The following is a 17955-nucleotide window of genomic DNA, read 5'->3' as shown; positions in this document are numbered from 1 at the left end:
TATAAATATTGTTATTATTATTAATGATGTGAAAAGGATTTAACAGATTCTAAATCTATTGAAGGTTCTGACTGAATTTGAGTGACTTCAGAGTTAGATGACTCTGCTAATGTTAGTGGAACTTCAGTGTCCATAGAAGATAATTCTGTATTCGGTGGACCTTCAGAATCAGAGTTCAGGGACTTATCTGTATTTGGATTAACAGACAACTTCAAAGTTATAGTAGGATCTTGCAATTTATCTACAGTCTGAGCAGGATTGGTTACTGTAGGTTGAACTATTCCTTTTATAAATGTATCGAAATTATCCATGCCATATTCCTATTAAAAAAAGATTATTCATTATGTAACAAATATTTGAGTGATAATTTAATGGGTTCCCATTAAAGTAAATATGTTATTTCATATTTTAAAACAAGTTGAACTAATGTTTAAAGTTTCAAATATAAGAATTGTAACATAAATTATATAAATTGTAATTTTTTGTAGACACGTTGTTTAATATAAAAATATATTTTTTTAATTAAATCAGAAACTTTTAAAGCATTTGAAATTATTACAATAATATCGAAAAAACGTCGTTGCATGTACGTGTAAGTAAAATAACCATACTTCCCCAGGAATTTAAAATATAAAATATATGTTATAAGGCTGATTAATTTTTGGCTATAGACTAAAAAATGTCAAAGTACTATGAAATAAAAATTTTCTTTAAAATAACATTCTGTTGAACATTCAATATAGGTCATCGAATTATACGACTATGACTTCATAATTATTGCGGATTTTATATTGTTTCTAGTAACTTAATCTACTAATATTAAACCTTATTCCTTTACCTAATATTAAATTTCTACGGTAGTTTCAACATACAATATACTACAAATGACAGATTAATATAGATAAAATTAATTTTAATTATACTCACGTTTCGGAGAAATTTTGTTAAAGATGCCAGACATTCTTTTTTCGTTGAACTCATTTTTAATTTCTGTGACTCAATTTTAGATGAATTGCACACATTAGAAGATTGATTTTTAAAATTTAATGTATCTAGTTCTTTTGTTTCAGTAACAAGGCAATTACTCCAGTATTCATTTTCCCTTTTATTAATAGTTAACTAATAAGGATAAAATAATCATTTATAGTTATATGTTGAAATTATTAGTTGTTTAAAATAGCTTACTTTGACATGCATGAGTTTATTGATTACCCATTTGCATTTGTTGATAGCTTTCACAAACTTATTTGATACAAGAACAGTCCACTTATCGGAACGTTTTATTTTAATCTTAAAACCAGTTATGGTTACCACAACTTTGATATTTGGAATACAGTCAACTAAGTCAGATATATCCACCTAACAATAACACAAAAAAAACTGCTGTAGCTATGTATTTACTATCTATAACTATTTACAAATATTTATCTTTTATATTTTTTATTAACTGTAATCTATTATAGTCTATAATATATGTTACACCCTACGTATAAAGAGAAATTTATTTACAAATAAATAAAAATACAAAATAATAATAATAAAAAATATATTATATTTCATATTTCCTATATTGGTTATAACTTATAAGTATTAAGTGTCTATATATTAATGAGCATTTGTATTAGTATAGATTAGAGAGTATAATATAGACTATAGTAGTATAATATTTATTGAGTTGAGTTTAAGTATGATATTATTAAAGGCTTAATGAAAGGCATAAATATGTAATGTAATAATTGTATAATATAATTCTATATTAATTTTCTAATTTATACACAATAACGAAAATAATCAGCGGACCTAGTATTTAAAGCTAAGGTGTCTCAGAATCATAAAATCCTATTTATTCAGACTATATTCGATTTGTCATTTAAATTTTGAGTATGTAAATTAATGGATGATCAAAATAATATTTTGTTTAATTATAAATATTTGTATTTGTAAAGCATAAACATTTTTTTCTACATAACCTAGTTATTAGGATTAGAGAACTGATTAAAAATGTATGTAAGATCATTTGAAAGATCTGAAAAATTCTCCTCACCTGTAGTATACTTACTGAAATCATAGAGAGTAAAAAAACATGTAAACACGATCATATCGTATGTTTGGAAACGGTTCTAGAAATTCTAAACAAACTATGCATAATGTATATATATATATATATATATATTATTTGTAATTTTTAAATAGCAATATAGTATCACTAGTATCAGTTATCACCAATATATTTAAGAATTTATTAAAAATATCTAAGAATTAAGCTCTTGAGGTTCTACTATTTTAATATTTTTTCTTCTCAAACCTTTCATTTTTCAAGCTAAAAGCATTAGATAATATTCATAATTAATTGTCAATTTGACGATTTATTAAATTTTATCTAAGACCCTTCCATATGTTTTAATTACATTTTAAGTTGATTTTTAATAATAGTAGTATAGAGTTAAATTTAAAACAAAATATATTTTTACATTTAAAATAATTTTATTATTTGTTTGTTTCCACCAATGTCGTTCATAATCATTTCCAAGATACAAATCATGATTGATAGTAAGTCTTTTTCTGAAACATTAAAATAAATATTAATGTATAATTTTTGGAAACGGTTACGTACTATACAGTTTTAATGTTTTTATATAAATTTTTATGAAAAGCAGAATAATAATCACATTAAAAATTTTTCTATTATTAAGTATAATGTTATTATTGAACATTGGTAACTTGAAAAATAAAATAATATAAAAATTTAAAACATTAATGTAAACTGTAAAGTCCTCTTATCGAAATAAATTCAAACTAAAAATAAACCCTAAACTTGTATAAAAAAATATAGTTTAATCCTCGCAAGTCACAACTCTAATGGATCGGTACATCAATGTATATATCTATTATTATAGAAAAATTAATGTACGTTTGAATATACTTGGAAACTACTAAACCAATTTCCATCAAATTTTTATATTCCTCAAGACTCAGGAAATGTTTATAGCTTCGTTTTTAAACATCTATACTCTATGGCAGTGGTCTTCACTACGCGGCTCTTTAACAAATTTAAAGCGGCCCGCAGTAAAATTAAATTGTACATTCTAAAATCCAAAATTCAATAAACAATAAATAAGATAAACGTCGCTTTTTATCTTATCTTATTATTTTTATATTTTTAATTATTATCATTAAAAATGTATGTGACTCGTGAGTAATTTTCAAAAATTACATTTGACCCTTTCTAAAATCCTAATGAGGACCGCTGCTCTATAGCTATGAATTCGTTTTGGCCAATAAAAATCGAATATTTTATTGTTTAAATATTGGTTTGCCTTTGATTACTCATTATGTATTGCTATTTTTATTGAATTTTTTTAAATTAAAAATACGAGGAGTTTCACGCTGATTCGATCGACAGATGAAAATTGATCGCATTTTGAGCGTCGCTGATCTCGAACCCTACGTTAGGCGCCACTTTGTAATAACTTAAAAATGGATATAAAATCAATATAAAATCAATATGAGCTAAAGGTTATTTTCAGCATTAATAAAATGTCCAGATCTGGGGGATTCTTCCCTAAAATTAAAAGCACTGAAGAATAAAACCATCTACCAGATATGAATACTAAATTTACGCAATTACCTTCCTACTGATCTTCGAAGAGGTCACGTATTCTATTATATGATCTAGTACATTTTACAAATGTTACTATAGTTATAATTAACTTATTTAATATTATTATATTATGATATGTTATTTATAAGAAAAAAACATTAATGAAATCTTAAATGATTCATAAAAATATTATAATTATATATTATTATTTATTATATGTTAAAATAATTTACGCCCGCAAAGGGCAACATTTTAAAATATAATGATAGGTACTATTATGACATTATGTTATAATTAAAGTTATAATATATTTTAATTTCGCTTTATCATCTGCAAAAAATATGTCCTTTAAAATTTAACTTATTACAAAAGTTTAATATTCGATATATAGGGTTGCTTAGAACAAAATTGTTTACTTGGGTTTCAGTATAAAAACGGCAAAAATTACAAAAAGCAATTTTTGGTACGTTAAGAGGACGTCGCATCCGCCGCATGAGTTGTCTCCGTCTTACACACGTACGACATACGTAAAATGCATTTACGCAGTCTAAGTTTAACCCGCTCAAATTTGATTCTAGAGTAAATATACCTATTATAAAATTAAAATATGACAATATTTTAGAGGGCAAAACGATAAGTTTTTTCCATTATTTTCAATATAACGTTAATTATAACCGTTTAGAATTAGTAAAAATTTTAAAATATTTAAATTATCTTTAAATTTTCAAAATTTTAATTTTCTGAAAAAACTCAACGTCTTGCCCTCTAAAATATTGTCATCTTTTAATTTTATAATAGGTGTATTTACTCTAGAACCAAAATTAAACGAGTTATACTTAGACTACGTAAACGAATTTTACCTATGTCGTATGTGTGTAAGACAGAGACGACACATGTGGGTGCGACGTCCTCTTAAGAGAATGTTTATAATATATATTATAAGAATAATTAACAAACAAAATAGATTTCAATATATTAAAATAAATATCTCAATGTTCAAAATGCCAAAGATCCATAATCATTCCGAAAATAAATGTTTTTCAAAGATAAACTGTGGTAGCCGGGAGGTTGAGGGGGCTGCAACCCCCCCCCCTCCCCACGAAATATTAAGAAAATTTAAAAATTATTTTAATTTTGAATGATCTATAAAAATCGTTACGAAAATCTTGTATTTGAAAAAATTGATCAGTCCCCCCCCCCGAAAAAAATCCTAGCTACGCCACTGCCATACTTGGCATTCAGCTAATAATTATAATTTATAAGTAAATGAAACAAATGTAAGATTTAGGTAAAATGCAGTTGTAAATAATCTAACCTTTAAGAAAGCAGACACAATTCGAAAAATAAATTAAACACATAATACATCAAATGCATTATACATGATATAAATTCCATGTTTAATAATAAAACAACACCACTAACTATTGACACGCGTGCAAACATAATATGTTGTATTAGAAAGAGTTACTGTTTACTTCCCAACGAATATACAATTACGCAGAGCATAATACAACTATACAACTATTAGGACCGGATAATAAACCAATACTCACGATAGGTATGCAAACGGAACGCAACTTCTCGCATATTTATCCACAAAAAAATTAAATTGTCCATTGTATCGGTGGATAGTTATGCGATGAGTTGCATCACGCATACGCACATCGATCACCTCATTCGGAGGCGCGTCGCTAATATCGGCAGCAAAATAACACGCTGTGGCTCTATCCATAGTATACGAATATGCGATCTAAGGTTGTATATCAGGAATAACTATAATTAAAATTAAGATTAACTATAATAACTTCAATTTAGATATAAATGTACGGGCCGGGATCGTGAGGTATTAATACGCGCGTCCGGTTACGCACCTAGCTACTTCGTGCGCTGCACTTACACACCCACCGCCTGTGTAAATACGTATATGTGTGTATAGTACTCAGCAGGAGATGAACAGGGTCGCCGAGCAAAACCTGCGAGTGCTAGTGTGTGGGTGGTATATACTGTGTATGTGTGTATATTTGTGTGTGAGTATGTAACAGTGGCGTGTCATACATGTGTGCGATGTGTGCAAATGTCACGGGCCCTCGGCTTGGGGGGACCATTATTGCTCAACGTTCCACAAAACAAAACAAAACAAAAAAAAAATTAAATAAATACAGTTATGTATGAAAAGTAAAAATTGTTTTCAATTTCAAATGGTTCTAATTTTCTCAATTTGATGTTAGTTTATCATTGTTATAAAATATAAATTTATGTATATCTATATTATTTAGAATAAAAAGATGTAAGAGGGAACCTTTTTAATTCTGCACACAAGCCCATTTTTAGGATAAACCGCCACTGAGTGTGTAATCTTAAAAACTAAGGACAATAGGTAACTCTAATTAAATTGATGGTAACTCAAATGCAGTTAATAAAAATATATGTGGTATAGTAATAATAAAGGTAACTACAACCCCTTTGGGTCCAACAGGTAAAATAATAATATAATAGTTGCCGGTTCGGTACAACCAATAATAAATAATAATATTAAACAGCTAAGTATTAATAATAATGTATAATAAAATTGCAAATTGACGCAATCTTAAAAAATATAAATAAAATAATAATTTAGGAAAAATTCACAAATTGTCTGTGCTCTAAATAATATAATGCGGCGATTAGCGGCAAAAAAAAAAAAATGTAATAATGAAATACAGCGATTTGCGCCTATATGAGATATAATATAGTTAACGGCGATTCGCGCCTATAAAATATAATACAACTGCCGGCGATTAGCGCCAATATAATTTGTAAGATAGAGAGTGGCGATTCGCGCTCATTCAATGTAGGTTATATAATATAATAAGGGTTAGGTGATTCGCGCCTTGCTATATATAATCAAAAAACACTGGCGATTCGTGCTTGGCGATTAACGACTTCGCTTGATTCAGTTAATAATTTCGAAATGTGATGCGACAGCGTACGATACGAAAAAACGACTGACGAATTACGGCGGCCGTGTTAATTATCCGCGCACCCGCGAGTTGGCGGCGGCCGATGGCGCATCGCCGTAACCTACATATTTTATAATAAAATAATTCACAATAAATATTATACAAATAAAAATAACAATTGTCAATTAATGTGTGTGTGTGGTCGGCCGGCGAAGTCCGTGAATTCGGACATATGTCACTTGTATCAGAAATCACAGGTAAGGAAAAAAAATGATGGGATTCAAAAAGGTTATACATCAACTGCGCTGGCCGATATTGAGGTCGAAAAAAGATTATCCATTAATTGCGCCGGTGATACTGTGTAAAATATCTATCTACATACAAGTCACTACTACAAGAAATTAAATTTCTTTTTTGACAATTTATTTTAGAATATGTATTTTAATATTTTAATTTTTTATATTTTTGAAATCACACTCTGTTTTATATGTTTGATTGTATTTAAGACTTAATAATTTAATTTAATTTATTGTGTACTTTTTAATTAAAATAAAATATCTAATATAGTAGTATAGTAATATTATACAGGCCGATTCTTTTATCATAAAACACTCATTATTTCAAAAAGTATTCATGTTTTTGAAAACATTTTTTTACACAGTATCAAATTGTTTGTCTGCTACTCCGCTACTAAACTTTAAATACGTATAACTCATTAACTATATATTATATTATATTTTCCTGGCGCAATCGATATACACCAAATTAAATTGTGATAAATTTACTGGCGCAAAAGATGTATACCTTTTTAATTTGGGATAAATCCACCAGCGCAAAAGAATTTCAGGTACCTAGTCTAGAAAAATCGGCGCAATTGACAAACACTCGTGAATTCAGCCTACCTTTCAATGAGTCTGATATAACGGTACTATCGGCGGCGGCGCAAACAATAAACGTAGAAAAAATGTATCTAGTGTAATAATTATACTTGGAAATTATTTTTTGATCAAAAACTATAACATTATTTTAAATACCTAATAATATAGATATTCAACTGAAAATTAACAACGCAAATACATTAAACTGTACAAAGAATACCGTTAATATTATATATATATATATAAATAAAGTACCATATTCAATTGCCCACCATATAACCTTATTGCTATAGTTCACTGTATAGCAGTTTAAATAAAATAAATAAATAACTATCGAGTTGTCGCACACAGATACTGCAGTTAATATCAACATAAATCTTTTGTCCGCTATGAAAGGGACGGTTTACATTGTAAGGTCACGTATAAGAAACTCGAACGAATTTGTGACAATGAAGCGCAAGACTCTGTCGCCAGAGACAAGATATAGCCGAATAAAGGTCTCTGCCGCCACCAAGGATAAAGTAGGTAGTTTCTTGGAAACACAGAGTCCTTTTATGAAGCCGTCAGCCACCCTGGCCGGCATGACCGTATCGTATTGTCGTTAGTTTATGCGCACCAGTCACATTAGCAACAACTCTCAACACCGCGTCGGTTCTTACGAGCGACTACTGGACCACTTTATTCAACAAGTGTTGTATTTATTTGGATTCACGTGTTCAGAGAATTATTTTTTTCAGCTACGAGTTAGGTAAGGTCCATGATTATAATATATTTTTATAGTTTTATTATAATTTATATATCTATTCTACATATACACACCAGTGTTCGGCAACTGGCGGCCTGCGCCACGACTATTGTATACAATCCGCTTTAAATTTTAGAACGACGAATTTTTTTTTATACATTTCATTATTTTTAAGTTTTGGACAGTATTATTACTTTCATAATAACTAATTTAAGAACATACAATTTTTATTTTTGTCCGGCCCGTGACATTTTTTTAATTCGTGAATGTGGCTCGAGAGTCCAAAAAGGTTGCCGACCACTGCTATATATGATGTACTTGATCATATTTTCGAATACACGACTTCGAAATCAGGAGTAAGGTAGTTGCGTAAATTTAATATTAATATCTGGTAGATGATTTTATTCTTCAGCGCTTTTAAGTGTAGTAATTTTAATTATTGAAGTGAAACTTCTTTATAGAGGGTATATAAAAAAAAAACGACAGTCGGGCACGGTCGGCATCATGGTCGGGCCATCACGGTTAGGTTTAATTAATTATTATTATTATTATTTTATTAGTTACAAATAAATAATAAAAAATTACATATTATAATAAATTATAAAATTAAAAAAAAAAACAATTCTATTGAAAATAAAATTGTAAAGTGTGTTATTTTTATTTTATTACAATGCACACCTAATATCAGTTGCATGACTGAAGGAAGTTTCACTTCATCCGCACGTACTTATTACACTTACACTTTTATATTTCTTTTTTTTTTTTATATACGTTATTACAATAGTTTATTATAATTACCACCGTTTATAGATTTAAATTAGAAATATTAGAACTTACCTTGTAAAAATATTATCAACAGTTATATTCGGCATTATTATTTTAAAATGTTGATCAGTATCACCATTTGTCTTAGTTAACTGTGGTAAAGCTTCTAATTCACTTTTACTATAATTAAAAAAATTTAAAAATTTATTAAAAAGTATAAGATAAAAATTAATTAAGTAAATCATTCCTTACGAATGTTTGTTATTTGGCGTCATCACTGAATAAGTATTTAGACTTGTTCTAGCTCTTTTATAAGAACACGTACTAGCACTTGCATGAGAACATATATTAGTACTTGTGTTTGTACTATTACAAGTATCTGTATTAGCACTTGAGTTTGTAATGTTACTAATGTCTTTATTAATATCCGTGTTAGTACCTTTACTAATTGTATTAGTAACTAGTTTCTTGTCAACTCTCATTAATATGTCATTATCAAAAACTTGATTTGTCAAATCCACAAAATCCGGTACTCTACTTTAAAAAAAATGTACATCTATTACTAATTTTACATAACTATTATTATAAAAAACAACTGCGTACTGAGTTTATATTCTTATACTAGCATAAAATAATTCATATAATCAATAATTATTTAATTAAGTATTTATTGTATTTTTTAGTATCTATGATATTAATATTGTTTAATTGATTATGATATTTATTTTTTGAAATAAAAAACACAGAGTAGTAAAATATAAATTCTTGTAAAGTAGTAAATGCAAGTTTAAACTTACCTAATTTCATTATTGATATTACTTGCATACCAATCAAAAACACCTTTTTTAATCACCCCACAAAATTCAGTCAAATCATTTGATTGTCTTAGACTTGAAAATCTAAAAAAAATAAACGTAGTTATACTATATTATTAGATTAAACAGAATATTGAGGGTCCACATAAAAACGCATTTTTACTTATTAAAAAATTAAAAATTATTTATTAATTATTGACAAAATATTATCTAACGTTTTATCGTTTACGATAGTAAATTTATATACAAATACATATTGGTACGTGTAGGTTAATATAGTCGGATTACTGGACGTATCGGATTATCGAACGGCCGAATTACCGAGATTCTACTGTACTTCATTACTGTAGTGTTCCATCTAAAATGTATGGTTATAAGAAATGTGTCGTGAGCATAAAAAGGTTGATAAACACTGCTATAACATAATAACATATAGGTAATCATTTTAATATGTATATTTTATGTCATATTTTTTGATATGGTTATTATACTTATTTATTTTATTATTCGCAATACAGTAAATTCAATAAATTTTTACCGAAAAAATAGTATTTAAATTTTAATTTAGCGTAAAAAAAATTATTATACACGTAAAAGTCTCATATGTATCTAATTAAAATTGAATTATAACATAAGTAGTATGAAATAGCCGGTTCAGAGTCCCCCCGCTTCACCACCCGCTCAACATAAACGCGCCACCGCGTCACCACCTCTACGCCCCCCACAGCCATATACTGCGCCACCGCACCACCACCTGTACCCACCAACAGCCAACCCGCGGCACCTCATGTAGTCTTATCAGATACGCCACCGCCGCCGATTCCCAGGGCATGCAAGTCTACGTCATCACACCTATATACATTTATACATACATACATACATACATACATACATACATATACACATACCTATATACATACATACGTATATACATACATACACACATACATATATACATACATACATACATACACACATAGTCTCCCCCGCTCCGCTTATGACGCATGACCCTAGCTCGCTCGCGCCACCCTGTGTCATATATCTATTTATGTATATACCTATATACATACATACCTACTTACACACATACATACATACATAAATACATTCATATCTCTGACAATTACCAGGATCCCGGGTCAGATACTATAATGCGTTTAATTATTTATAAAATTGTTATTTATTCAAAAAATATACATATTATATTATAGTTAGAATCATACACTATAATGAGCACTTGGTATATAATATATGTTACCCGACAAACATGTTTTACATTCACTTTTATGAATTGCACTATTAATATTGACTTCATTTTTAACATTTTCAATAAATTGTACGCCCTTATATAATAATTAATATTACATAAACGCAATCGGGATTGTGCATGGCGTGTTGTTTCCATATTTCGTCATTTTCCCGCCATTTCGTCAACAGTAACCCGCAGTAGAAACATTTAACCAAGTCACCCGTCCCGGTATAAGTGAAACAGCATTCGACTAGCAAATATTTATCTTGATATGATCGAGGCGGGTGCGAATCAAACGTCTCGAGCCTCGATAGAAGAAAGGTTGAATACTCGGGATATTCTGGAACCGAGTTCTCCTTGTACCGACCGCACTAGTGTCCGACAATCGACGTTACGTTTTAATAAATTCGTGTTTGTAATAGAGCGTTCAAAGTAATTGTATTTAAAACGTAAATAATACGCTGTAGTACGGAGGTTAACATGTATGTAGATACTCCTAACTCGTATAATGTCTGACAAAAACTGCGCTGGATGCACATACAGTTCGAAGGCATTGCGAAGACATTGCAAAGAAATATTAATATTATTATTATTAATACTAATTAAAATAATATATATATATATATGTTACGGTGAAAGATGAATATTGGTGAATGTCGTCATTCTCCGGTGGATGACGTCTTTTACCAAAATGATTCGATTATATAGGTAAATGATGTAAAAAACCAGATTTTAAATTCAAATGTACATCTTTCACCGGTCATTGATGTCATTTACCAAAACTAGTGGTAAATGATGATAAATCTCAAATAATACACTGATTGTTTTACTATAGGTACTATTTATAATAATGATTTATTGTGACAATTTTGGTTTCCATGACATTTTGAACTGCACAACATTTTCGCTGCATTGCAAGCACATTTTTTAGTACCACAACCAGTTTTGCAGTTGCATCGATTAAATCCTTGATGACCAGCTATTCCGTGTCCTGCGGCTTCTCTTAATGTTATTTCCCTGTCTTTAATTTTTTTCATGGCTTCATCTAGCTCTAGAAATTTTTCTTTACACGGAGAAATTTGTGCTCGTGTATATTTTCAACTAACGAAGCTTATTCAGCACCTACACGCTTATCGCTGATCGTTCACATCGACATAAAAATATTGAACATCATTCTCCAATTAAACTGGTGATTGACGACAATAACCGGAGAATGTCTGCATTTACAACGTTTACCAATTTTTAGGTAAATGATGTCATTTACCGGGGAATGACGTCTTTTACCTCGTTTACATCATTTACCGTAACATATATATATATAAGTATATAGGTGTGATGACGTAGGCTTGCACGCCATGGGACGAGGCGTGACGTAGCTGATAGCGCCCATCGGCGGCGGTGGCATAGCTGATAAGACTAATAGGTGCCGCGGGTAGGCTGGACGTGGCGACACGGTGGACCGATATACGTCTGTAGGTGGGTAGAGGTGGTGGTGCGGTGGCGCGTCTATGGTTGGCGGGTGGTGAAGCGAGGTGGGGGAGTTTGAACCGGCTATTTCATACTACTAACATAATAATGAATATCGTTATTTATACTTAAAATATGTTATTTCGTCGGATTTGAACTTAAATACAAATTATAGTTTAAAATTATACAAATCGATTTGCAGGGCTTCTTAGCAAATTTTGTGATTTATTTACAGGTGCCGTTAGAGCATATTTTTGTGTTGAAGTATATAAAATAGTTTCAATAAATACACCTAGTTCAACAATATCTGACGAAGAGAATGAGTGAAACATATTAAAGGAATAAATATTATATAAAATCATTTTTTAATTTGGTGATGGACGTTCGAATATTATTTTTTGTCACACGGGTCACACGCCGATTGACGATAACGACTGCCTGTGTGGCTTGCACGCATACTCTCCTCCCTTTGTGAAAGGTCCGGTCAAGACGGTAGACGCCGTAAAAGTTAAATTTATAAACCTAACGATGGTTGGTTAGCTATTTAATATTGGATTTTGGGTTATTTTTTTTCCAAAGATAGCGTTGACTGTTCGCGAACTTGAAATTATGCAATATCGCAAACGTTAAAATACATACATAATGTTCAACGCGATTGTTCTTCATTTTGTCACACACGCACGCACGCACATATTGTCATTATAATACCATACATTACTTTATTGATAAATCATCCCACTTAATTAAGCATAATAATGTAGTTGATTCCTAAAGGTTTCATAATGAGTTTAAAATATATTTATATATCATTAGCCATTAGGTATTTTTTTAAAACAGTGTTTCTATTTTATTAAATAAAATTTTTTTCAAAAAGCGACGTTTTTTTTATTTTCAAACTATATAAGTAAATATCGAGATTCTTTAAATAATAAATATATTGTATACAATGTATTATTAATAATTGAATCGACTTAATATGAAAATTTAAAATTGATAACAATTTAAAACGCATTTATAATAGGCGTACCTACGATCATACAATTTAAATTCTAATTTAATTCAAATAAGTTTTTGAAGTGAAACTTCTTTACAGAGGGTACAAAAAAAAGACGATGGTCGTGCTCGGTCGACATTATGGTCGGACCGTCACGGACCGCCGTCATGAACCGCACTTATACATATAGTAAATAAAATTTAAAAAAATACAGTTCTATTGAAAATAAAATTGTAAAGTGTGTTATTTTTATTTTATTACAATTAATACACACCTAGTATCAGTTGCCTGACTGAAAGAAGTTTCACTTCATCCGCGCGCGTACTTGTTGCATGATTTTTTTTAAAACACATGTGTATGTATTCCAATATCAGAACAGTATTGGTACTTCTCTGACACTGAAAATCCGGTCTGCTTTATGGGAAAAAATATTTTACGAGCTAATCTTTAAAAAGACATATTTTTCTCGAGGATAATAATGAAGAATTTAAGTATTAAACTTGGTGTACTCCAGGAGTGGGCAACTGGCGGTCCGCGGGACGCATTCAGCCCGCAAACCTTTTTTATTTGGCCCGCGCTACATTTTCAAATTACATCATACAATTTCAAAGTCAATCGTCTATACTCTATGCTAAATTAAAATACAATTAATATACAATTAATTTTGAATGACCTTTTGCGTGATGGTAGTGGGTGGAATCAATAAACGGTGTTGTGAAAACGGGATAAGGGTCGTAATAAACAAGCTAGCGATAGACAAAGTGGCAGGTAGTTCGGTAATGGACATGCCCGTAACCCGTCTATACAGAGGGAAACAGGTAGTATGTTCTATCATTGATTATATATTATTATTATTATTATTATTATTTATAATCAATAGTACTATGTAGTCAATACAAATTTGTTGTCTCCTTTTAAACCTATATTTATATAAATAATGTATGTACATGTATCAAGCCAAACACTCTTATAATTATACGATATACTCGTGTATCATAATATTTAATATATATACGTATATGTATGTTTTCTCTCATGTATATAGCAGGGCTGATATTATTGTATTGGCAAACTATAGGATTATAAAAATTCGCAAAAATCGCCAGAAATATAAATGTATTAGTTTAGTATATATGTACTTATAAGTACAAGTATTTCATATGCCGTGCTTATAAACTGTATAAAAAATGCTATCAATTGTTAATTGAATAACTAGTTGCTGTATAATACACATAGTTACATAAGTTTACTAACAATCTATACAAAATAAATCACAACAGCACGGATAAAACATATACGCTAATCAATTTTCAATGTAGGTATTTATTATAATAATAATTATCATTTATTTCAACCATTTTAACAAATTTGAAAAAAAAATTGTGCTTAGGTCTAAAGAAAATTACAAATTCATAATAACTCAATAATAGTATTACAACTCATTTGAAACATTTGTAAAAACAATCATAAAAATAGATTTTATAGTAAATATCGAAAAACTAATAAGGCTCATCACCAATAACGACTTACATGATGTGACAACGCCGGGAATAAAATCAATCGATAAAAGTAATAAAAAATTATGATAACTAAATCATCTTAAAACTTAATTAAATACAAAAATCCAACTAGGTATGAAAAAATAAATGATTTTATTTACGATTTCTATTATTTTAATTGATGTACAATATTAAAGAAACATATAAATTTGTACACAAGTAATATTAGTTGTAAATGCTCAGGGCGGTGGATCAATAAATAACTGAGTTATGGTGAGGTAGTTCTGAAGGGGTGAAGGGGGAGAAAAAATAAAGGGCCGTGTGGCCGTGGTCGATCGAGTAGTGTAGGATGGATGTGGTAGGGGTGGTGGTAAACCCGACATTATGAACAAATGAGGTTACATGACAATAAGTCATCATTCATTTCATCTGATATTGCCTGAAATAATTTATTAATAGACAATGATGTCAGAAAATTTAAATCTTAACTTAATTTACGCTCATTAAAAATGTCACTACACCACTGAAAAAATAGCAATATAATATATCCAATAAAACTAATTTAGATTAAATTATCGTATTTATTTCCTTGTGTATAATACGTATATGCAGGAGTGAATTGTGATATAAAAGTAAGGGATGTAATATTTATTAAAGGCATCAATTTATGATTTTATGGGAAATGTAATAGAACATTTAATTTTTGGTTTAATCCCAAGACCGTAAAAATATGATAGTTGTTACAATTTATAGGTCAACTATTTAGATAAAAGGCCAAAGCATTAGAAGGGCATGGGATGCTATAACACCCCTACACTCCAGCCAGTCCACGCCTGCGTATGTGTAACATATGGTGTATAATAATGTATAAAATGTATATGAAAGAGCATTATACAACAAAACACGAGTACATGGGTAGAGGACAAATACGATGAAAAATATATTAAATATTGTGTACGGTTCATACGGACAATATACTCGATTGGCGCCGCTTTCGAAAAACGACAATGTTAGTACAAGACGTGAAAATAAATCGAACACGTTATTCAAATAATGACTACGGCCAGAAACCGGTATACAACAAGAATATAATATAATACATTATCGTGCGGTTGGTGGGTCAGGATGTCTGTGTGTGGGTGTGTGTGTGTGTGTGTGTGTGTGTGTGTGTGTGTGTGTGTGTGTGTGTGTGTGTGTGTGTGTGTGTGTGTGTGTGTGTGTGTGAGTGTTCGTGAGGGGTGCTGATGGTGAAGGGGAGAGGGAGGGTTGAGCAGTCGTGAAACGCACAGAGCGAGTGACGGAGGGTTGGGGGGGTATGATGTATTTTATTGTAGCGCACATTATTGAAATTGTAAAACGTAAGACGATCGTAAATAATACCGGATCATATTATAATAATAAATCATATTCATAAATCATATCAGTATTCAGTTATAATAAGACTAGTTATCGTATAATAATCGTGATGATAAACTCACCTCTGGTATGCGTAATTATTCATGGCCATTAACATATGATCGAAATTCGGCAAACGCTGCTCGATGTTTAGAAACATGTCGTGAAATTGCGACCAATCGATGTCGTCAGCGGGACGTTGTGTATCTTCGATAGTTTCCCCTTCTAGGCACGGGTCTTTAGTGTTAGACATCTTGGACTGAAGGTTTGAAAACGAACTGCGACGTCTGAGCTGTCTGGGAGCGTTCTTGAGAATAACTCGATAACGGGCACCAGCTTTGGCCGGGGAAATCTGCAGAAATCTCGCGCCAGCGCAGTCGGGAAAACGGCACCAGGCAGTAGTGGGTCGGGTGAGTAGCTAGCGGTGCACTGAATCCATAACCCGGTGAACTACGATGACGGCGAGGAAATGGAATATGTCGAGGGGTAAATCGGGGCGTATGGCGTATCCATGGAAACTTACGATCAATACGGCCGAATACTGGGTCGGTGGTCGAGTTGCCAAATTGACAGCATCATAAAACTAAACTTTTACTGTGGGGTGGAAAGTGATGGCAACCATTCACGTCAAAGCTTAAAGCGACGATATCGATCAATATGACGATATTCTTAAAAGTTTCATGTTCCAATGGGTCTACAAAAATAAATATATTTTTTCGTTATCAAGTTTTTAAATTACATAATAATTTGTTACTGGAATGAATATATAACATTATTCGTATTATTCATACATACAAGCAAAATGTCACAGTTTTAAATAAACAACAGCTAAAATTAAATATATGATTTAAATTGATTACATACTACAGTATGATAATGTTACATAAAAACGGATCCTACTTACGTACATAGGTCTATTATATGTATAAGAATAATTTTATTGAGGCATCATAAAGATTATTATAGATTCTCATTCTCCCAACCTATCTATAAAATTATAAAATTTTTAATTTAAATTAAATTTTACTTTATATTTTTTAATAATATTAATATTTATATACTGTTATTACAATTCATTAACACTTATTAATCTATTATAAAAATAAAAATAAAATCAATGGCAGCTAAATAACATCAAATATACGTAATAAATACACTTTATGCTGTGTACAAAGTATAAAATATATAAGTATAAATTATGATTTTATTTAGGTACTAATAGTCATTAAGCGCTGTTCTTGCCATCTCATGGTTAAAATAAACCATTAGGTTAATGAATAATAAACCTATGGGTTTAGAATATATATTTCATATGCAAATTGCATTTTTTCTGAATGTTCGAAAATATTTCTTTCCAAGCACAAAGTTCATTTCATATATCAAAAAATTAAAAAATGTAACTTTTTTTATGCATATGTAAGAACTAATTTTATATTAGAGTCACAAAATCAATACTCTCTTATCTAACTGAAAAAGTGTAGGTTTACGAAGTTGAGCTGTTTTCCCGTTGATACTTACGTTTTATTTTTAAATATTATCGTAGGTACACTTCAAAATTCATATCTAGATTAGAAATTAATAATTTTGACGTATAATTATGATAGAAAA

The 17955-nt window shown here is 30.1% G+C and overlaps 1 protein-coding gene across 1 annotated transcript; it reads right to left on the bottom strand.

The window, feature by feature from the left end:
• Positions 1 to 20: 20 nt before the first annotated feature.
• Positions 21 to 16600, bottom strand: LOC113557689. Its single transcript, XM_026963251.1, has 8 exons — positions 16431 to 16600; positions 9726 to 9827; positions 9181 to 9462; positions 9001 to 9108; positions 2472 to 2562; positions 1186 to 1359; positions 928 to 1119; positions 21 to 320 (listed from the first exon to the last, which is right to left on the bottom strand). The coding sequence occupies exons 1-8, from the start codon at positions 16598 to 16600 to the stop codon at positions 21 to 23; spliced, it is 1419 nt and encodes a 472-aa protein (XP_026819052.1).
• Positions 16601 to 17955: the final 1355 nt, after the last annotated feature.

This window comes from Rhopalosiphum maidis, chromosome 3 (assembly GCF_003676215.2).
Source record: "Rhopalosiphum maidis isolate BTI-1 chromosome 3, ASM367621v3, whole genome shotgun sequence".
Classification (NCBI taxonomy): Eukaryota; Metazoa; Arthropoda; class Insecta; order Hemiptera; family Aphididae; genus Rhopalosiphum; species Rhopalosiphum maidis.
Note: the sequence above shows the minus strand (reverse complement) of the source record. Positions and strands in the feature narration are given on the sequence as shown.